The sequence below is a fragment of the Thamnophis elegans genome, chromosome 14 (genome assembly GCF_009769535.1).
Source record: "Thamnophis elegans isolate rThaEle1 chromosome 14, rThaEle1.pri, whole genome shotgun sequence".
NCBI lineage: Eukaryota > Metazoa > Chordata > Lepidosauria > Squamata > Colubridae > Thamnophis > Thamnophis elegans.
The window spans coordinates 8,641,442-8,663,492 of NC_045554.1; the positions used below are offsets into that span (position 1 = coordinate 8,641,442).

General features: G+C 43.6%; 1 protein-coding gene across 2 annotated transcripts in view; it reads left to right on the plus strand.

Annotated features, from left to right (window-relative positions):
• MARF1 (meiosis regulator and mRNA stability factor 1) overlaps positions 1-22,051 on the plus strand; it is a 54,761-nt gene that overhangs the window by 17,078 nt on the left and 15,632 nt on the right. For both annotated transcript variants that reach the window (XM_032230425.1, XM_032230426.1), the window contains exons 11-18: positions 1,164-1,353; positions 2,394-2,572; positions 3,868-3,948; positions 5,646-5,882; positions 6,492-6,611; positions 10,783-10,958; positions 12,512-12,732; positions 14,403-14,545. In XM_032230425.1, the coding sequence (XP_032086316.1) occupies positions 1,164-1,353; positions 2,394-2,572; positions 3,868-3,948; positions 5,646-5,882; positions 6,492-6,611; positions 10,783-10,958; positions 12,512-12,732; positions 14,403-14,545 (1,347 nt within the window). The remainder of the gene's footprint in view (positions 1-1,163; positions 1,354-2,393; positions 2,573-3,867; positions 3,949-5,645; positions 5,883-6,491; positions 6,612-10,782; positions 10,959-12,511; positions 12,733-14,402; positions 14,546-22,051) is intronic.

Consider the following 22,051-nt stretch of genomic DNA (forward strand, 5'->3'; position numbering starts at 1 on the left):
CGTCATGAGACCAAACTTTCTTTCTTTTTTCTTTTTTAAAGAGAGGAAAAGCCACGTTTGGCTTTCAGTCAAGGGTGCACTGGGACAAAACTCTGTTTGCCAGAAAATGTTGGTGGGAGTTAGCAGAGATAGCTAAATCGACTGCTTCGATCAAAGAACAGGAAATGTGAACACTTTTATTTCTACTTGGAAACCACTTCTGGACTTTGTGCTTGAGGTGGGGAAAAATATGAAACACACATATACATATACATACATACATACACACATACACATATATACACACACATACATACATGTTCTGACTCACTTCATCCCACACCAACACATTCCGAGCCAAAGATAAGTTACGGCATTTAATTAACAGACAGACAGGTCCTTGGCAGCAAACCGGCACAGACAAGCTTGGGCAGCAATCCAGCACAGATAAGCCGTGGCAGCAATCCAGCCTGCCAAACTCACCATAATGTTCTCCAACATTGATTCCTGCGTTGACTTCTGCAAGAGAGGCATGTGCAGAAGCAGTCTTTTTATAGTCTGGAGAGGAGCCTAATGACCACCAGCTGAGTGCAATTACCTCCTGTACTTGTGCAACTGTTCCTGACGCCTATTAGCTCTTTGGTGCCGGGCATCCAGGAACAACTCACTGCTGACCTCAGGCTCACACTCCCTTGTATCCTCCCCATTGGTCCAAGGCTCAGGCGTCTCCTGGTGGTCAACCAGCCTCTCTGCGCCCTGCTCGGAGTGGGAACCCTGTCCAGGGTCCTCCACATCCTCCAGAGCCGACTCATAGGGCCCCTCACTGTCGGAGTCTGGTGGCAGCTCCAACGGCTCCTGCTGGGCCACAACACATACATATATGGTGCAGTAGAATAAGCTATATAACATCAAATCTCAACTTTTTACTTTGACATTGTAGTTGAAACTAGCTACAGTATTTCGATCAAATCGCTAAAACTCAAAATTGAAGTTTGTTTCCCCACCTCCCCCACCTCAAGCACAAAGTCCAGAAGCGGTTTCCAAGTAGAAATAAAAGCGTTCACATTTCCTATTCTTTGATCAAAGCAGTCAATTTAGCTATCTCGGCTTACTCCCAACATACATGAAATATATATAAAACGAATGATTCTAGATTCTCTTCCTTTCCTTCCCCCGGCCTCCAGGAGCGTGTCTCCAAACATCTCGAACAGGTCTTCTCCGCTCACTTTGAACGTCACAAATCCTTCCAGCCATACAGACTGCCCAGATCCATTTGCAAATGGAGCAGACATTCAGATTAGCAATCTGGATTACCGGCTTTCCCGAAAAGAGCTGGTACAAACTTTACAGGATACCTTCACTAAACACGGCAAGGTAAACAATCCCCGTCCATCATCAAGGCTGCTGTTTATACTCAACTTGCGATGTGGGTGTTTTGTTTTAATTATCCAAATGCCTTTTAAATTGTTTCAATTGCTTTAGCGCTTTAGAATTGTAAACCCAAACATGATTTTTTTTTAGTAGTTCCATAAGCAAGTCAGTACAAATTGCTGCAATTCCATTTTGAAGATCGTACAAGCTTCCAATTTTGCTTTCTTCTAGCACTAGCAATAGCACTCAGACTTATATACCGCTTCACGGTGCTTTATAGCCCTCTCTAGGGGGTTTACAGAGTCAGCCTCTCTTGCGCACCAACAATTTTGGGTCCTCATTTTACTCGCCTTGGAAGGATGGAAGGCTGAGTCACTGGAATAACTTAGACTTATATACTGCTTTGTAGTGCTTTTACAGCCCTCCCTAAGCTGTTTACAGAGTCAGCGTATTGTCCCCAACAATCTGGTTCCAGTCAGGATCGAACTGCTGGTAGCCTGCAGTACTGCATTCTAATCTCTGTGAAGGGAGGGGGGGAGGAAGGAAGAAAGGCAATACCAATGGAAATAGCAGATTTATATACCGCTGTACAGTGCTTTTAAAGTCCTCTGTAAGCAGTTTACAGAGTCAGCCTATTGCCCCCAACTATTTTGCATCCTCATTTTACCCACCTCGGAAGGATGGAAGGCTGAGTCAATGGAATAGCACTTAGACTTATATACTGCTTTTACAGCCCTCTAAGCTGTTTACAGAGTCATCTTATTGTCTCCAACAATCTGGGTCCGGTCAGGATCGAATTGCTGGTAACCTGCAGTACTGCATTCTAATCTCTGTGGAGGGAGGGAGGGAGGAAGGCAATATCAATGGAAATAGCAGATTTATATATTGCTTTACAGTGCTTTTACAGTCCTCTCTAAGCAGTTTATAGAGTGGCCCCCAATTATTTTGGATCCTCATTTTACCCACCTCGAAGGACGGAAGCCGAAGTCCAACCTTGAGTCAACCTTTTGATATGATTTTTGTCTCTTTTTTTTTTTAACCAGGTAAAGAATGTAGAACTTAGTCCTCACACCGATTATCAATTGAAGGCTGTCGTTCTGATGGAGAACCTCCAAGAGGCCATCACTGCGGTCAACAGCTTGCACAGATACAAAATTGGTAACAAGCGGATCCAGGTCTCCTTAGCCACTGGAGCTGCCAGCAAATGCCTGGCAATGATTAGGTAAAATGACAGCAACTATAATATGATCTGTAGCATATATTCGATGGGGTCTGATTTTCTTTTGACCCCCAAAATAAGCGCTTGGCCTTATTTTCGGGGAGGTCTTATTATTTTTGAGGTGCAGGAGGCAGCGAGCGGGGTCACCTCATGGCTGCTGCTGTGGCAATATTTTCGGGGAGGGTTTATTTTCCGGGGATGGCTTGTTTTAGCGCATGGGCTCAAAAGCCCGATTGGGCTTATTATCCAGAGGGGTCTTATTTTGGGGAAAACAAGGTACCGTTTTTTTTTCGGAGTATAAGACGCACCTTTTTTCCCCAAAAAAGGGGCTGAAAATCTGGGTGCCCCCTGAAGCCCTGCCCCTTCACCAGAATGGCCGTGCATACCCTTATGGAGGCTTTCAGAGAGCTCCTGGGGGCTGGGGAGGGCAGAAATGAGCAAACAAAGTCCCATTTTTTGCCCCAGCCCCCAGAAGCACTCTATAAGCCTCCATAAGGCTATGCATGCAATTGTTTTGACAAAAAACGGGACCGATTTGCAAAGAATGGGCCGTTTTTTGCTCGTTCTTTTGTCCCCCCCAAGAGCACTCTGCAAACCCCCCTCCCCCCAAGGCTATTCATCCCTTTTATTTGAAAAAAATGGCCCTGTTTTTGCAAAAAATGGGCCATTTGGGGGAGGTTTGCAGAGTGCAAAATTTCCCCCCCCCCCTTTTGGAAAGCTCTTTAACTGATTGTTGAGAATTACATTGATTTAAGTGCTGTGCATAGCAACGTATCTACACACTCACTCTCTCTCTCTCTCTCTACCTACCTACCTTCTCTATCTCTATCCCGCTGCCTACCTACTTTTTTTTTAAATTTGCCTCTTCAAAACCTTGGTGCGTCTTATACTTCGAAAAATATGGTACTTACCAGCCTAGTTCACTGATGGCAAATCTTTTTGGCACCGAGTGCCCAAATTGGATCACGTGCCACAACCCCAGAAACCCGATGACCAGCTGGTCTTTGCGTGGGGCAGGAACCCAAAGAAGTCCGTGCCGTCCAGCTGGTCTTCATGTTTCCCGGGCTCCTCCGGCATGCACGAAGAACAGCTGGCTTGCCAAAGACCAGAAGAGCAGCTGGCGATGGTGCCCGTGCCCACAGAGAGGGGGTTCTGCGTGCCACCCCTGGCATGCATGCCATAGGTTTGCCATCAAGGCCCTAGGTGCTTTCAAGAACAGTCTCCCAGTTCTGCAAAGAAAGAAAGAATGCCATGATGTCCAATGCTCTTCCTTAATGTGCTGTTGTCTTTTTTTACAGTTCAGAAGCAATATCTATTCTTCAGGATGCCCCAGCCTGCTGCCTCCCGCTTTCCAAATTCACTGAGATTTACGAGAAAAAGTAAGTGGGAAACTTGGCACCCAATGCTCTGCTGAATTCGAGAAACTCAAAACTGGCAGTTTGCGGTCATTTCGATCCAGAATTTAATCCCTGCTGCAGATAGTCCTCAATTTACTGTCAGGCCTGCAGTTATATTCCTTTTAGGATCTTTGGCCTGCCACACTCTTTCTTATTTTACTATGCTGTTTCATTAGTGGGGTAATTGGGAGGGGGAATAGTAAGGAGTAGAATGTGTTGTTGTCAAAATAAAACATTCCTTTCTAGAAGCTTAAGGTCATCCTTTGTTTCCGCACCTCTGCACCTGACCGGAACTAGGTGGGTGGAAATGCCAGCGTGGCAGTGGAAGATTGGACCATGGGATGGACTTGTGGGTTTGGGGGGCAAGATCATGAACTTTCAACTGGGTGGGAATCCCAGGAAGTTTTCAGATTCGGGTTTTCCACAGATGTGCCAACATGTCTCTCTTAATAAATTGGAAGTTTGAGGAAATTTCTGCCTTGGACTCTGATTTAATCTTTGATGATATTTGTAATGCTGACACTTAAATACAGTCTGTTTAGTGCAGTGTTTTTCAACCACTGTGCCGCGGCACACTAGTGTGCCGTGACATAGTGTAAGGTGTGCCGTGGGAAAATTACTTTATATATAGTCAATATAGGCACAGAGTTAATTTTTTTTAACATTTTCTAATGGTGGTGTGCCTCGTGATTTTTTTCATGAAAAAAGTGTGCCTTTGCACAAAAAAGGTTGAAAAACACTGGTTTAGTGGATGTTCAAAGCTAAAACAGTGCTAAAAAAAGTGACTTATGACCGTTTATCACACTTACATGATCAGAATTCTGTTGCTTGGCAGCTGAGTCATACTTAAGACGGTTGCTGTGTCCTGGGGTCACATGATTTTCCTTCTGCGACCTCCTGACAAGCAAAGTCCCAAGGGGAAGCCAGATTCATTTAAGAACCGAGTTACTAACTTCTCAACTGCAGTGATTCACTTAACTGATGGCAAGAAAAGTCATAAAGTTGGGCGAAGCTCACTTAACAAATATCTCACTTAACAGAAATGTTTGGGCTCCATTGTTAGCCATAAGTCGAGGACTGCCTTGTTTCCCCGAAAATAAGGCAGGGTCTTATTTTCTTTTGAACCACCACCCCCCCCAAAAAATAAGCACTTGGCCTTATTTTCGGGGAGGTCTTATTATTTTTGAGGTGTAGGAGGCCTTTAACCTCAGTCCGTGAATCAGCTGATCCAGAGAGGGCCGGAAGTTCTGTCTCTGTTTCTGGCACACTCTTGCCAGCCCTAGCGTTACTGGGCCTGCTGCTCTTTTTATGGCCGCCACTAAGAGAAGGGGCGCGGGAGCTAGGGTTTTCAGGAGCGGCTTCCGCGAGGCTGTTCCACGTGGATAACAGGTGCATGTGGAGTGCCTGCGGCATGTCCCCCCCCTTTCCCCCCCAGGAAATGGTAAGGACCAGCTGCATATGTGATTAAATATTTTAGGGGAGGGCTTATTTTGGGGGGAGGGCTTATTTTAGTGCATGCACTCAAAAGCCCGATTGGGCTTATTATCCGGGAAGGTCTTATTTTTGGGGAAACGGGGTACCTGTATTCTGCGATCTCTGTAATAGCTACAAATACCTTCTTTGGCTCTTTGTTTATTTTTTTCCATTCCACTAAGCAGTTTCTGTTTCTGGGTTTCTAGGTTCGGACACAAGCTGAATGCGTCGGACTTGCACAAGTTAACGGACATCGTAGCGATCCGCGATCAAGGCAACGGTCGCCTGGTGTGCCTCTTGCCCAGCAGCCAAGCGAGGCAGAGCCCATTGGGATCTTCCCAGTCTCACGACGGCTCCTCTGCTAACTGCAGCCCTGTCATCTTCGAAGAACTGGAGTATCATGAGCCTGTCTGCAAACGGCATTGCGTGAATAAAGAATTCAGGTAAATTTGCCTCTCCCCACCCCCTCTTCTCTGCAATCTGGAGTCTTAGTTCAGACTCCTTTCCGTGATTGTAGAAGTTGGGAAAATAAAGCTTGAAGCATAAATGTTTAACCTGTGGGTTATATTGGAGATAGTTATAAACAGTGGTGGGATTCAACAGGCGTGGATTGGTGGGCGTGATAGGGGAAGGATACTGCAAAATCCCCATTCCCTCCCCACTCCTGGGGGAAGGATACTGTAAAATCTCCATTCCCACTCCAGGGGAAGGATACTGCAAAATCCACATTCCCTCCCCACTCAGAAGAAGGATACTGTAAAATCTCCATTCCCTCCCCACTCCAGGGGAAGGATACTGCAAAATCCCCATTCCCTCCCCACTCAGAAGAAGGATACTGCAAAATCCCCATTCCCTCCCAATCAGCTGGGACTCGGGAGGCAGAGAATAGATGGGGGCGGAGCCAGCCAGAGGTGTTCTCCGGACTACTCAAAATTTCCACTACTGGGTCACCAGAACTGGCTGAGTATCATTGCTGGTTATATAGGCACATTTTCTTTGCTCAGCTTCGTATAAAACTTAACTTGCTTGTTGGTTGGTGTTGTTTTTTTAAGCGAACACGACTTTGATCCCGACTCCTACAAAATCCCCTTTGTGATTCATTCGCTGAAGGCGTTTGCTCCTCAAGTCCATAGCTTGTTGCAGACCCACGAGGGGACAGTACCACTACTCAGGTAAAAAGAAAAACTCCTTGCTCAAATACGCAAAGCTTCAGCAAAATGCGTCTTAAAAATTGTTCCCATTCATACCTGACTTTCTCTCTTCCATAACGGAGCTGATTCTGTGTCAGAAAAAGGACACTTAGCAATGAAGAGGCAGGCCACGAAGTGCATTTCTGCAGCCAAATGGATGTGTACACACACACACACACACACACGTGTGCTGAAATTACATCCTGTCTTGCACAGAGCACTTTAAACTTTATTTATTAGGTTCAATCAAAAACCACAAAGAATTGCACTGTACTTAAGGTAAAGGTTCTCCTCGCACATATGTTCTAGTCGTTCCCGACACTAGGGGGCGGTGCTTATCTCCATTTCAAAGCTGAAGAGATGGCGTAAGAGGTTTCTGTGGTCATGTGGCCGGCATGACTAAACGCCGAAGGCGCCCAGAATGCTGTTACCTTCCCACCGAACTGCTAGGTTGGCAGAAGCTGGGGCAAGTAACGAGAGCTCACTCCGTTACGTGGCGCTAAGGATTCGAACTGTCAAACGTTCTGATCGACAAGCTTCAGCATCTTAGCCACTGAGCCACCACGTCCCTGCACTTCACTTAACCCCACTCTTAATTCGCATTTTCTGATCAGCTCTGTTGTTTCTTCCCTCTTGGCCTGGATTGCAGATTAATTGATGTCCTTGTTCCATGCTTCTGTCCTCTTTTCTCTCCCTTTCTCCTCCCCACCCCCGTTCCAATTATTTAGACAGTGTTTGAGAAAGAATCATATTTTCTGTGGGTTTTAATTCTCCTCCCTCCCATTTCCTGTGTCATTCGCCTGTGCTTAAATTGTAAATGCGCAATCTAATATAATGGTTGTGCAGAGAGGACTGGCTGTTAAAAAAAAGCTTACAAACAGTTCCTCTATATTTATATCGACATCCATCTGTATTTCCTGTATGTCATTTGATCTTAGTGCCCTTTAAGAAGCGAGCTCCTGTTAATGAGAAAGCAGGCAAGTATCAGTCGCAATACAGTTGTCAGCGTTCCAAGTATGTAGAATTAAATCAGAGTCCAAGGCAAAACGATCCTTAAAGTTCCAATTTAATAAAGCAGACATCGTAGCACATTGCTGTGGAATCCCAATTCTGGAAATTACACCAGAATCCCACCCAGTTAAAAGTTCATGATCTTGTCCCCACACCCACAATCCATCACATGGTCCAATCTTCTTCTTCTACCCTGGCACCTACGCCCAGCTGCTTCCGGTCAGGTGCAAAGGTGCGGAGACAAAAGATGACCTTGAGCTTCTAGAAAGGAATTTTTTATTTTGAAAACAACACATTCTACCCCTTGCTATCTCCCCCCCCCCTTTAATGAGAGTGTGGCAGGCCAAAGATTCTTAAAGGAACCGCTGCAGGCCTGACAACAATCTTGTATCTCTCGCCAAAAGTCACTTGACGTAGTGCAATTTTTTTGTGACATCAAACCCGACCACACAACCTCAGCCATGCGTGGCTTTAATCTGGAAGTCTGTGTCAGCGTTCCAAGTATCATGTAGAATTAAATCAGAGTCCAAGGCAAAACGATCCTTAAAGTTCCAATTTAATAAATCAGACATCTTGGCATTGTGCTATGAAATCCCAATACTGGGAATGACATCAGAATTCCATCCAGTTAAAAGTTCATGACCTTGTCCCCACACTCCACAATCCTACTCCTGTCTATTCCCCCCTCCCATCAACTATACTAATGAAACAGCATAATGAAATAAGAGAAAGTATGGCAGGCCAAAATTCTAAAAGGAATATAATTGCGGGCCTGACAGTCTGATTTGATGAATAGAAGAGAAATGGCTGCCCCTTCCTTGCCAATAAACATCAGAAAGCTATGAAACCACATAAGCTTTTCAAATTGAGCAGTCCTTGGTGCTCTCTGAGATTGCTTGTTTTTTTGAAGATGTTTCATTACCCAACTAGATAACATCACCAGGACTAGAAGGGAGAGGAGGAGGAGGACAGGGGGAACTGTGGGGTCCTTGATGCTCTCTGAGCTTGGTTGCTTTCTTGCAGATGTTTCATTACCCAACTAGGTAACGTCATCAGGGCTAGAAGGAGTGAGGAGGAAAAAGAAGAGGAGGAGGAACAACTATGGGGTCCTTGGTGCTCTCTGAGCTTGGGTGTTTTCTTGCAGACGTCTCATGACCCAAACTAGGTAACATCCTCAGTGTTAGAAGGAGTGAGGATTGCTCTTGGTTCGTTGAACACTCTCCTCTAGCACTGATGATGTTACCCAGTTGGGTAATGTAATGTCTGTAAGAACCACCAAGGACCCCTCATTTTAACCCTGAGCTCCAAATATTCTCCTTTATTGCTACTTCTCAAATTATTAATTGTGGATTACAAATAGAATAAAACCATCCTGAGCCATTGGTTATAAAATGACCAACATATCAAAAGGTAGTGTAGTGTAGGTGGAAGGTCTGAGCGCTGTTTTCAGTTCATTCTTATCCTGGAACATTCCTGGCTCACTTTCACCCGAACCCATTTTAGATAGGTGTTGTGGCCCAGCAGGTGCCGTTGGAGCTGCCACCAGACTCCGACAGCGAGAGGCCCTCTGAGTCGGCTCTGGAGGATGTGGAGGACCCTGGACAGGGTTCCCACTCCGAGCAGGGCACAGAGAGGCTGGTTGGCCACCAGGAGGCACCTGAGCCTTGAACCAGTGGGGAGGAGACAAGGGAGAGTGAGCCGGAGGCCAGTAGTGAGTTGTTCCTGGATGCACGCCATCGAAGAGCTACTAGGCATCAAGGAATAATTACGCAATTACAGGAGGTGATTGTACTCAGCTGGTGGTCATTAGGCTCCTCCAGACTATAAAAAGCTACTTGTGCACACGGCCCTCTTTGCAGAAGTCAACGCAGGATTGAATGTCGGAGGACAGTACTGGGAGCTTGGCAAGCTGGATTGCTGCCAAGCCTTATCTGTGTTTATTGCTGCCTGAGTTGTCCTTATCTGTTTGTTCTGCTTGGCTTTCAGCCACCGAGGTTTTGGTGTCTTGCTAATTAAAGTACAGTCCAGTTAAGCTTGTCTCGGCATTTGTTACTGGATGGAGGAGGGGGGTCAGAACAGATAGGTAAACCTGGCAACGGAGCATTATGGGTTATATCTTATGCTCCTTAAAGAAAGGGTGGAGATGCATCCAGCTCTTCAAATTAATATTCAGAAACATTGAATCCCCAGCGTCGCGTAACGGAGTGAGCTCCCGTTACTTGTCCCAGCTTCTGCCAACCTAGCAGTTCGAAAGCACGTAAAAAATGCAAGTAGAAAAAATAGGAACCACCTTTGGTGGGAAGATAACAGCGTTCCGTGCCCCTTCGGTGTTGAGTCATGCCGGCCACATTACCACGGAGGCGTCTTCGGACAGCGCTGGCTCTTCGGCTTTGAAACGGAGATGAGCACCGCCCCCTAGAGTCAGGAACGACTAGCACATATGTACGAGGGGAGCCTTTACCTTATAACCTTTACCTTATTGGGCTAATTTTCTTTTTTTTTTAAAAAAGTTTTTATTTTTAGACGGACAAACCAAACAAAAAATATAAAGCCATCTTCAATTACAAACAATATGTCGCTTGGTTACAAGATTTCTGTGCATCCCTTCCATTGTCATCACTTACATTTCATATATAATCACATATTATCAAATCAAAAATATTTATATACATTATTATTATACCTCGTTTATTTGACTACCACCATTATTTTTCATTTCCCACAAGATATATTAAGTATTGGGATCATTTACACCATAGCAATTCAGTATATCATCTCAGATAATTCCAGTAGTAAAATATTTTTATGTTATATTCTGTATCATTCAATTATTCTTATATTTGCCACATTCTCTAGTAGCTTTCATTCCCGTATTTTTTTTATCTAACCACGAATAAAATAAATCCCATATCCTATAAAATGGTTTCTCTTCTTGTTCTCGTAATTTCAAATGTCAATTTACTCATTTCAGCACCTTCCATTATTTTATGGCTAACCTCCTGTATTGGTATTTTCTCGTTTCTCCAATGTTTAGCAAATACAATTCTAGCTGCCAATTAGCACATTTACAATCAAATATTTCAGTTCTCCATTCTGAGCTAATTTTCTTAAGGTTCACTTTTTTTTCTCTCTCTTTTTATAGCTTCCAAGACTGTTATGCTTCGGAATTTAACAGTCTAGAAATGGTTGAGGAAGGCCATGGAGGCGTCCCTCTGGAGCACCTTATCTCCTGCGTTCCCGGCATTAATATTGCTACGGCACAAAATGGCATCAAAGTTGTAAAATGGATACACAATAAGCCGCCACCTCCTACCACAGGTATTTTATTTTACTCCTTGGTCACTGCCTAAAACTTGACCATCACGTTGCTCCCCATGGTCTGAATTTCCAAAGACAACCTGTGAAGCGGGAGACAACCCACCTGTTGTGGCGGCAGAGTCAGACAGTGAGGAGGTTGGGGAGGAACCTGGGCCAGTCCTGGAGTCTGGGGAAGGCTCTGAGGAGGGCTCTGTGTCGGAGGCAGAGGGGGGGTCAGAGCCGCCCGACAGTTATCAGCTGCCTTTGGAGTGGGAGGTCAGTAGGGCTGATCCCGATGTGCGCATGCACAGAGCTACCAGGAGCTAAGGAACAAGGGCCGACTTGGGAGTAAAGGCCCAGGTAGACGGTTAATGGCCCCTCCCATGATTCTTTTTCCTTTTCTCATTTCCAGTAAACAGAATTAGTGTCTTAAATGGCACGAAAAATCAGGACCACATCTGAAGTTTCAATGAAGATGATTTGTTGTTCATGGCCACACTCAACAATCTAGTCATAACTAATGGTCATCAGTAAACTGGCACTAGATAAAAGTTAGCACAATTCAAAAGGGGCTGGATTTCACCACTTATGGAAACATAAGGACTCCAGGCTGATTCCTCTCTTGATGCCTCCCACAGGCCCTGCCTCTCCTGCTACAGTTAGTCTTACAAAGGGGGTACTTCCTCCAATGTCTGCTCCTTGACTATGATTAAATAGAATAACAGAGTTGGAAGGGTCCTTGGAGGTCTTCTAGTCCAACCCCCTTCCTAGGCAGGAAACCCTATACCGTTTCAGACAAATGGCTATCCAACATCTTCTTAAAGACTTCTAGTGTTGGGGCATTCACAACTTCTGGAGGCAACTTCTGTTCCACTGATTAATTGTTCTCACTGTCAGGAAATTCCTTCTTAGTTCTAGGTTTCTTTTCTCCTTGATTAGTTTCCACCCATTGCTTCGTGTCCTGCCCTCAGGTGCTTTGGAGAATAATTTGACTCCCTCTTCTTTGTGGCAGCCCCTCAAATATTGGAAGGTTGCTATCATATCTCCCCTAGTCCTTCTTTTTATTAAACTAGACATACCCAGTTCCAGTAACCATTCGTTATGTGTGTCAGCGTTCCAAGTATCATGTAGAATTAAATCAGAGTCCAAGGCAAAACGATCCTTAAAGTTCCAATTTAATAAGTCAGACAGCACATTGCTGTGGAATCCCAATTCTGGAAATTACATCAGAATCCCACCCAGTTAAAGTTCATGATCTTGTCCCCACACCCACAATCCATCACATGGTCCAATCTTCTTCTTCCACACTGGCATCCACACCCAGCTGCTTCTGGTCAGGTGTAAAAGTGCGGAGACAAAAGATGACCTTGGTCTTCTAGTAAAGAGTGACAACAATACATTCCACAATCCTACTCCTGTCTATTCCCCCCCTCCCATTAACTATACTAATGAAACAGCATATTGAAATAAGAGAAAGTGTGGCAGGGCAAAATTCTAAAAGGAATATAATTGCAGGCCTGACAATATGTTTGCTTCCTTCTCATGCGCTCATGGTATTTTTTCCTCTCTTCTAGAGCCTTGGCTGTTGCGTTCAAAGAGTCCCGTGGGCAACCCACAACTCATCCAGTTCAGTAGAGAAGTGATTGACCTCCTTAAAAACCAGCCCTCCTGTATTGTATCCGTCAGCAAGTTCATCCCGATGTACCACCACCATTTTGCCAAGCAATGCCGCGTGTCCGATTATGGGTATTCCAAGTTAATAGAGCTGCTGGAATCGGTGCCTCACGTCCTGCAGGTGAGTTCAGATGTTCTGCTCCCTGCCAAAGATGTTGACCTCCACAAGACCTGATATCATGTGAAGATGAAAAAGTGACTCTAGGTGGCTTACAATTCACTTACCGTCTCGGTTTGCATCAGAAATCCTGCTCCAGGTTGTCATAAATTGGGGAGTCTGTATAGATCCTATGGGATGCAGTGACTCAGGGGCTAAGATGCTGAGCTTGTCGACGAGAAAGGTCGGCAGTTCAGCGGTTCGAATCCCTAGCGCCGCGTAACGGGGTGAGCTCCCATGACTTGTCCCAGCTTCTGCCAACCTAGCAGTTCGAAAGCAGGTAAAAAATGCAAGTAGAAAAATAGGAACCACCTATAACAGCATTCTGTGCGCCTTCGGCGTTGAGTCATGCCGGCCACATGACCACGGAGACGTCTTCGGACAGTGCTGGCTCTTCGGCTTTGAAATGGAAATGAGCACTGCACCCTAGAGTCGGGAACGACTAGCGCGCATGAGCTGGGGAACCTTTACCTTTTTTATCATTTCTATTGTCAGCGTTCCAAGCAATGCTCCCATAGAAAACAAACTCAGAGGCCTCGAGTTCCTCAAAGAACAGTTTATTGGATACATTATTTTGGCACAGACTGGTGAAAGCTAACTCTGAGGTTTCCCATAGCTTTCACGTAATTCAAAGTAAAAGTTTTGCCCTTCCCCTCAAGTCACTGGTCACGCTGTCCAATCCAGATGCTGGCTGGTTGCTAAGTTACCGGCTCCTCCTCTGGTCAGCCACCTGTGAGAGTGACCTTGGTTCCCACAGGAAAGCTTTATTGTTTTGGCTACAAAACCCCATCTAACTATTCCCTCCCCCCCCCCCCCCACTGCTGTGTGGCAACCCTGAAACCTCCCAAGATGGCTTCGGCCGGGCTCACTTCAGGGTTGACATCCTATTGACTTCATCTTGTCCAGATCTGTGGAGTTTGAAATCAGATTTTGGTCCCAATCTTCGCGCTAATAAAGAGAGACATCTGTTCTGACCTAGGCTTCACCAAATCACGAAGCAGACTCCTGGTCCCGACAAAACCCCTTTTTATTAAGCTAATATGAATTCCTCTCATTCACATCCAGCAAAGTCCGGGCAAACAGTCTTTCAAGGGTGAATTTACAGCCACAGACCTTATCAGGCTTGGAGAGCTGCCAGGCCGATATCTTCCAAACACCACTCTGTAGCAGACAATACTTGGCAAGAAGTCAGGAAGAGATCTTCATCCTAATGAATTGAGCTAATTATCTCCTGCAAACTCCTCCCCCCCCTTTCACTCCTCTTTAATCCTATGGGAGAGGCCATTCACCGACCACGTGTGCCTTACGGGTCAGCCCTTGTTCCTTAGCTGTTCCCTTCTCCTGGCAACTCTGCGCATGCGCACACGAGGAACAGGTTCCAGCTGTTCTTCTGCCCCACTGATCTCCGACTCCTAAGGCAGCTGATAACTATCGGATGGCCCTGGCCCCCTCTCTGCCTATACAGAGCCCTCATCAGAGCCTTCCCCAGACTCCAGGACTGGCCCATGTTCCTCCACAACTTCCTCACTGTCCGAATCTGCCGGCAGCTCTGCCGGCCACAATAATATTACTTGATTTATGAGTGCTCAGTTTCATTGTAGATCTCCCTACAACCTTTTTTTTTCCCTTCTCAGATTCTCGGGATAGGAACCAAGCGTTTGTTGACCTTAACACACAGGGCTCAAGTGAAGCGATTCACTCAAGACTTGCTAAAGCTTCTGAAGTCCCAGGCCAGTAAGCGAGTTGTGGTCAAAGAATTCTTACATGCTTATCACTGGTAAGTGTGCGTGGCTGTGGCGAGTATCTTTTTTGCATTTCCAACTGCAAATGTAAAAATATCTTCTTTGTTGTTGTTATTTTTAATTGAGCAGCTTGGGGTTTAAAGCGAGCCATATATTTTTTTTTCATGGAAAGAGAGATTCCCGACTTCTCTCTGAATTAAAATCATCTAAAAATTCAGCAGTAAAATCCTTTGCAGAATAGAAGGACTTGAAATGAGACGGTTTTTAAAATTTGGCCGCTGTTAAAGATGGAAGACCTGAAACAGGCTAATTTTGGGGGAGTGGGGTGGGGACTAAGGGTCTCTTCCTAAATATATCTCGAGTTTTTTTTAATTATTATTTCCATCAAACCTCCGTCATTCTGGAATCTTTAACCCCCTGGTGGTGCACACGTGCCGGAAGAGGCATGCGGAGTCATCCTGCGGCTTCTCTGATTCCTCTTCCACATCGGAGTGCCAAAACCCAACAAAGCAGTGTTCCAGTGCACATGTGTATACTGGCACCCAAACCTCTGGGTTTCCATCGCACACATCTACAACGGCCAGCTTCTTGTTAGGCGATCCACCTGTTCTGGAAACTAAAAGTTTGGGTGCGCGCACTGGAACGCTGCTCTTCCCGGTTTTGGTGCTCCTGGCTAGACCAGCAAGGCTGCGCGGTCCAGGCAGGATGGTTTTGCCTACCGTTTCCGGCACGCGGTTACGTAAAAGGTTAGCCATCACTGCTTTAACCTGTGGGCACTAAACTAAACTGCAGGTATCCTAAAGTGAAGATTTACAGCAGTGGTAGTCAATCTGGTCCCTACCGCCCACTAGTGGGCATTCCAGCTTTCATGGTGGGCGGTAGGGGTTTGCTGTAACTCTGCTTTATAAATTTTATAAAATAAAGTTACTTCCCTGCTTTATAAATCACCATTACTATGGAACCGATGGGCGGTTAGAAAATTTTACTACCAACAAAGATACAAAAGTGGGTGGTAGGTATAAAAAGGTTGACTACCTCTGATTTACAGAAATACTTTACAGCACTCCAGTAAATACATAGCTTGAGAAGCGATCGTTAAGTGTTCAAAAAATATTTTTCTCAGTACTTGGGTATTAAACCTCAAAAAATGTTTTGCTTTTATTCTTTTGTTTGTTTCCAGCAGAGGCTTACCGTGGGCATATAGAAAGCTTCGGTTTTGAGCTTGCTTTTTTTTTTTTTTTCTACAGCAGGGATGTCCAAACTTGGCAACTTTAAGACCTGTGGGCTTCTTTTTTTATATATATAATTTTTATTAAATGTTTTGATCTTTAAAAACAATAGGAAAGACACAGCAAAGACAAAAAAAACACAATAAGACATAACAAAACACAGAACATACATAACAATATACAGTAATTTTACAGCTTTCTCTGTCGGCTTTCCTTCTTAGCTTTTACAATTCTCCCTTCTGCATTGTCTTCCTCTCACTATAACCTTGTCCTATAATATAACAAACATAATATTAACACTTAAAATGTTGTAGAAAAAACAGGACATGCAAGCCAGCTCTTCAGGTAAGGAATAGTTTATTTGCGCAGGTTCATAGCAAAGAATAAATGGCCTGAACAATGAGTGACAGGGAGGAAATCCCTTATATAGTTTATCGCTTTCAGATAAAGCCATCTGCTAGTTCCGGATACACCCCTCAAGATTTGCCCTTGAGTTACAGGAAGTTACAGGAAGTATACATGGGTCAACTAGCTCATATTTTGAGGAACTGACAATATATGTCTACCAAACAGATTTACAGTCAAGCCAGCAGATAGATTAAAATAGATACTTTGCTTCAGCAGATTTCATGTGCGTCTAACCCGTGTCTAACCGCACCATGTCCTAAAAGCAAACCTTTGCAATTTCTTTTTTTTTTTTTTTTAATTTAAGATTTTATTGGTAAAAAGAAAATACAACATCCATAACTTGTAACAAACAATACAACTACATTTCGAGATATTCCCATACTATCAAATCATTATAAACATCAAAGGTTAGGTATCTTTCCCTCCCTCTTTTCTTCCCTCCCCCCTTACTTCCTTCTCCCCTGCCTTCCCTCCTTTCTTTTCTCCTTTTCTCCTTTCCTTCCCCCTCCTTTCCCTCCCTCGCTCCCCCCCTCCTTCACACATACCTTCCCTCCTTCCCTGCCTCTTTCCCTCCTCCTTCCTTTTCTCTTAATCTCCCTCCTTTCCTCCCTCCTTCCCTCCTTCCTTTCAACTCTCCTTCTCTCTTTCTTTCCCTCCCTCTTTCCCTCTTTACTACCCTCTCTTCTTCCCTCCCTCCTTCCTCCCCCAGTTTCTTCTCTTTCTTCTCTCCTTCTTTCTTCCCACCTTCTTTCCCTTCTCTTCTTTCTCTTCCTCCTCTTTCTTCCCCCCTTCTTCTGCCTTTCCTATTCCTCCCCTTTCTCCTCTCCATCCTGACTTCCCTACTATCCTCCTTCCCTCCCTTCTAACCTTTGTTACATTTGCATATTTTCCTCTGCTGAGGACAATCTGGTTCTCTTTCCCTTTCCTTGCTTGAAGAGGCAAGGATTATACGTCTTCTCGTCTCATCTAAAATGAAGTTTGATCACTAATTTCATGCAGGTAATTATAGCGAATTTCCTATCAGCTTTTTAAAGTTTTCCCAGCATTGTAGCGTGACAAAATTGCTCGACGGTGGGTTCTCGCCCCTGATACATTTCTCCTTTCGTTTATCTCTCAGTTGTTGTATATTGTTCATTTGAGTTATTGGTTTAATCGTGATAGGTTAGTTAGCTATCTCTTTTTATGTCTAGGTCTTCACTGACTCATCAAGCCATTTGTATAGCTTCTCCCAGACTGTATAAAAGTCTGTATCTTCTTTGTCATTAATTCGCATCGTCAGTCTGTTCATTTCTGCTAGTTCTAAAATTTTATTCATCACCATAGTGTTGGTGGGGGCATTTTCACTCTTCCAGCATTGTGCGTAAACAATCCTTGACGCTGTCAGAATATGGACTAGGAGGTATTGGTCAGATTTGCAAATTTTTTGATCTATTATTCCTAATAAGAAAGTTTCCGGCTTAAAGCATAGTTTAATTGACAGGATTCCATTCAGCCATCCTAGTATTTGCTTCCAATATGCTTTGGCTACCGGACACGTCCACCACATATGGTAGTACGTGCCCAGCACCGTTTTACATTTCCAGCATATGGCTGAAACTTTTGAAGACATTTTCGCCAGTCTTGTCGGTGGAAGATGCCAGCGGTAGAACATTTTATATATATTTTCTTTATAGGCCGTCGACTTTGTCAATTTTAGATTCCATTCCCAGACTCTTTCCCAGTCGTCTAGATCTATTGAGTGGCCGATGTTTTGGGCCCAGGTTACCATGACTTCTTTTACTCTTTCTGCTTCCGTTTTTCGAATCAGTAAGCAATTGTATATTTTTGAAATTAATTTCTCATCTGGTCCAATTAAAATTTTATCTAATTCCTGGTTCTTGTTCTGGAAGCCAGGTTGTGCTAGATCGAATTTATGTTTGTTTTGAATTTGAAGATATGGCCACCAATCGATGTTTATTCCCTTATCAGCCAAATTTTCCCTGGGGTTTAGTTTGTTTTGGTCGTCTAGCAACTGTTGGTAGGTAACAATTTTATCCAAGTTTATCAAATTCGGGTATATCAGGGCTTCCGTCGGAGATATCCATTTAGGTAGTTGCGTATAGTATCTCCTTCTAATTTCGAGCCAGTCCTTAATCAATACCCCCCTTAAATGGTGACTACTAAAATAATTGTGGATTTTATTTCCCTCGCACCATAAGTAGTTGTGCCACCCGTATTGCAGGTCGTGGCCCTCTATTGTTAAGATTCTTTTATTAGCTAACATTACCCATTCTTTTATCCACATAGTTGTTGCTGCTTGATGATATGTTTTCCATTCCGGTAATCCCATTCCCCCATGGGTTCTTTTATCCTGCAGGTGCATATATTTTATCCTGGGCTTTTTACCATTCCATATAAAGTTTCGAATCATTTTGTCCAAATCATTATAAAATTTTTCCCCTAGCTTAACCGGTGCCGTTTGAAATAGGTAGAGGATTTTTGGGAGAACATTCATTTTAATTACTGCGACTCTTCCCATCAGTGATAGTTGTAGTTTTGACCAGGTTTTTAAGTCCTTTTGGGTATTCTGTAACAACTTATCATAGTTGTCTTCTTTTATGGAAGAGCACTTCGCAGACAGCCAGATCCCTAAATACTTAATTTTTTTAGTTACCTTTAATTCCATTGTTTCCTCTAGTTCTCCAATCTGGTTTTTGGGGAAATTTTTTATAATCATTTTTGTTTTTTCCTTGTTTATTTTTAAACCGGCCACACACCCAAAGTTCTCAATGTCCTTCATCAAATTCGGTCCTGAAAGTAAGGGGTCTTCCACGATAAAGACCATGTCATCCGCGAAGGCCTGTACTTTATATTGTTCTTTTTTTATGGTCAGGCCCCTAATTTCCTGATTTGATCTTATCCGATTTAAAAGGACCTCTAGAGACGTAATAAATAGTAGTGGGGAGAGCGGGCACCCTTGTCTAACACCCTTTCCAATTTGTATCCTCTCCGTTAGTTCCCCATTGACTATAATATTTGCAGATTGCCGTGAATATATAGATTCTATAATCTTAATAAATTTATCGCCAAATTTCATCATTTTTAGTTGAGTGATTAGAAAGTTCCAATCTAGGTTATCAAAGGCTTTCTGAGCGTCGACAAAGATTAATGCGAGTTGTTTCTCGGATCTTGTTTGATAGAATTCCAGGGTGTCCATTATTATTCTTGTATTGTTTCTAATATGTCTTTTTGGGAGAAAGCCGTTTTGATCCGAATGGATACTTTGATTTAATATTATTTTTAGTCTTTCCGCCAATATTGATACAAAGATTTTGTAATCTGCATTTAACAGGGATATGGGTCTATAATTTTGGACCTTGCTACTGTCCGCCTCTTCCTTTGGTATTAGGGTAATGTAAGCTTCCCCCCATGATTTTGGGACCCTACCATTTTGCAATGTATCATTACATAGTTCTAATAATTTGTCTTCTATGGTATTTTGAAGTTTTTTATATATTTCCGACGGGAGCCCATCCGGCCCAGGTGTTTTATTGTTTTTTTGTTTTTGAATGGCCTTTTTCAGTTCTTCTTGTGTAATTTCTTTATCGAGCATCTCTCTCATCTCCTCCGACAAGACTGGAAGCTTCTGCTTTATAAGGTATTTTCTAATGTCCTGTTCATTAATTTCGTCTTGTTTATATAGTTTCCTATAATAGTTCTGTACTACCTTTTTCTTTTCTCCTATTTCTTGTTTCAGATTCCCCTCCTCGTCATACAGTTGTTTAATAATTCTTTTGACCTTCTCCTTTCTTATTTTGTGGGCCAACCATCTCCCAGTTTTATTTGCATGTTCAAAATAATTCTGCTTCGGGCTTCGAGGGGAGGAGCTGCCGCCGTCGGGAGCTCAAAAAAGCTCCTGCCAGGACTCTGGTTCGTATATCTTATAAGATCTATAGATATCTCCCCTTTCTGGCAGAAAGGGGCAGAGAGGGGGTCAGTCGTTAGGATCTCTTTGTAATTCATAGCTTTTTTTTTGCTGTGAATGGAGAAGAGATTCAACATTAGCTGAGCCTTTACTCCGGCCAGTTTTCCGCGCTGCCTTTTTTGCAGCCTAGGCAGATTGCCTCCCCCCCCAGGACAAAGCTAAGCTATTTAAAAGCCAATCCGGGCAGGGACCATTCCCGAGGAATTTCTTCTATTACTATTTAAAATACCAGCTTCAATTTCGCAAAAGGCTCCCTTTCTTTTTTAGCTGCGTCACAAGATGGCGATCTCGTAGCTTTTGTGTTTGATGTGACGTACCTAGTAAGCCCTACCCTCCTGAAGGCTTCTCCGTACTAATTGCTAAAAGATTAACTGAGGGGAGCACAGACTTTGATTTTTGGCTCGCTTGATTGCTTGTCTTTTATTTTTATTCTGGAATGGCTCCCAAACCTAAACAGAAGCGCTTCCTTAATAACATATCTCCAAAAACTGCTATGAAGCCGCTACCCTTGTCTCCTACACCCTCCACGGGAGATTTGCTAACACAAGAATTCCTCCTCAAAACGCTTAATGATTTCAGACAGGAGATTAATCAACTGATATCGGATTTATGTGATCAATTTGATGCTAAAATTGCTCAGGCAAAGCAGGATATGATCGGAGTAATGACAGTCATGACAGATTATATTGCTGAAACAGAGGACAAATTGGAACTTTTGGAAGAAACTAACCTTAATCTGATATCAAAAATCCAAACGTTAGAACAGGAAATTGAATCTGCCCAAAAAGAACTTGTCATGATAAATTATAACAAGGCTGCCTTTGCCATACGAGTTAGAGGACTGCGTGAAAACCAACAGGAGAATTTGAAACAGACATTCTTTGAGGCTTTCAGTCGCTTGGTGGGAAGTCCGGGACTTAACTTTGATTGGCAGATTCAAAGAATTTACCGCCAGAATTCCTGGGTAGCAAAACAGCGACAGCTTCCGAGGGACATAATAATATACTTTACTACAAGGGAATCTAGAAATGAGATAATACAGAGGCTTTACGGAAAGAGGTTGATAATTGATGGGGAGGACTTGATTGTTTTTAAAGAGATACCATTTCAAATATTAAGAACAAGAAGACAGTACGCTTTCTTAACCGAAGAACTCAGAAATTCTCAGATTCCATACAAATGGGAAGTCCCAGCTGGTATTACAGTTACATTTGGCAATCAAAAACACCGCATTAACTCCGTCTGTGAAGCCCGAAAATTTTACTACGAGACCCTGAAGGCGGGACTTCCTGATTCATCCGGATCTGGGGAGAGGCAAGGAGAAGGAGAAGACAAACAGCGAGACACGTGGCTACAAGGTGGAGGGTGTTGTTTTTCTCTTCCGGAAGGGCAGAAGACTAAAGAATAAAGACTAAGCGATGTTTTTAAAGTTTTATGATTTCTGTCTGGGATAAAATGGAAAAGTGGCATATCGATGATGAGACATGGAGACTGAAAGAAGCGTTGCTGATTGTGGACATATATTGTACAGAAGTTTTGTCTGAACTCTAACTCAAATTGTGCATGAACTATTTTCTTAGGCGAGGAGAGCGGAAATTGTGATCTTTTTGAGTTGCGGTTTGGGACGAACGGAGTTGGGAGGTGCGTGGGAGAGGGAAGGGCAGCGAAAGTTTAATTAGATTACCTGGGGCTAGAACGCAAGCTGATGTTTGTTTGAGTTGCTATATCAATATAAAGTTAAGAAAGACTGGTCGGAGAATCTTCAGGAAAGTGGAGTAAACATGGGAGGAGCAATGAATGTGGATAAAATATGTATGTGGATATGGATAAAGGCAGGGTGGAAGGTAAAAAATTTATATGTGGAGGTGGGTAAGGATAGAAAGGGAGGTGTTGGAAATGAAAAATGAAAGAAGTATTTGAGTTTAATGGTGTTATAGAAA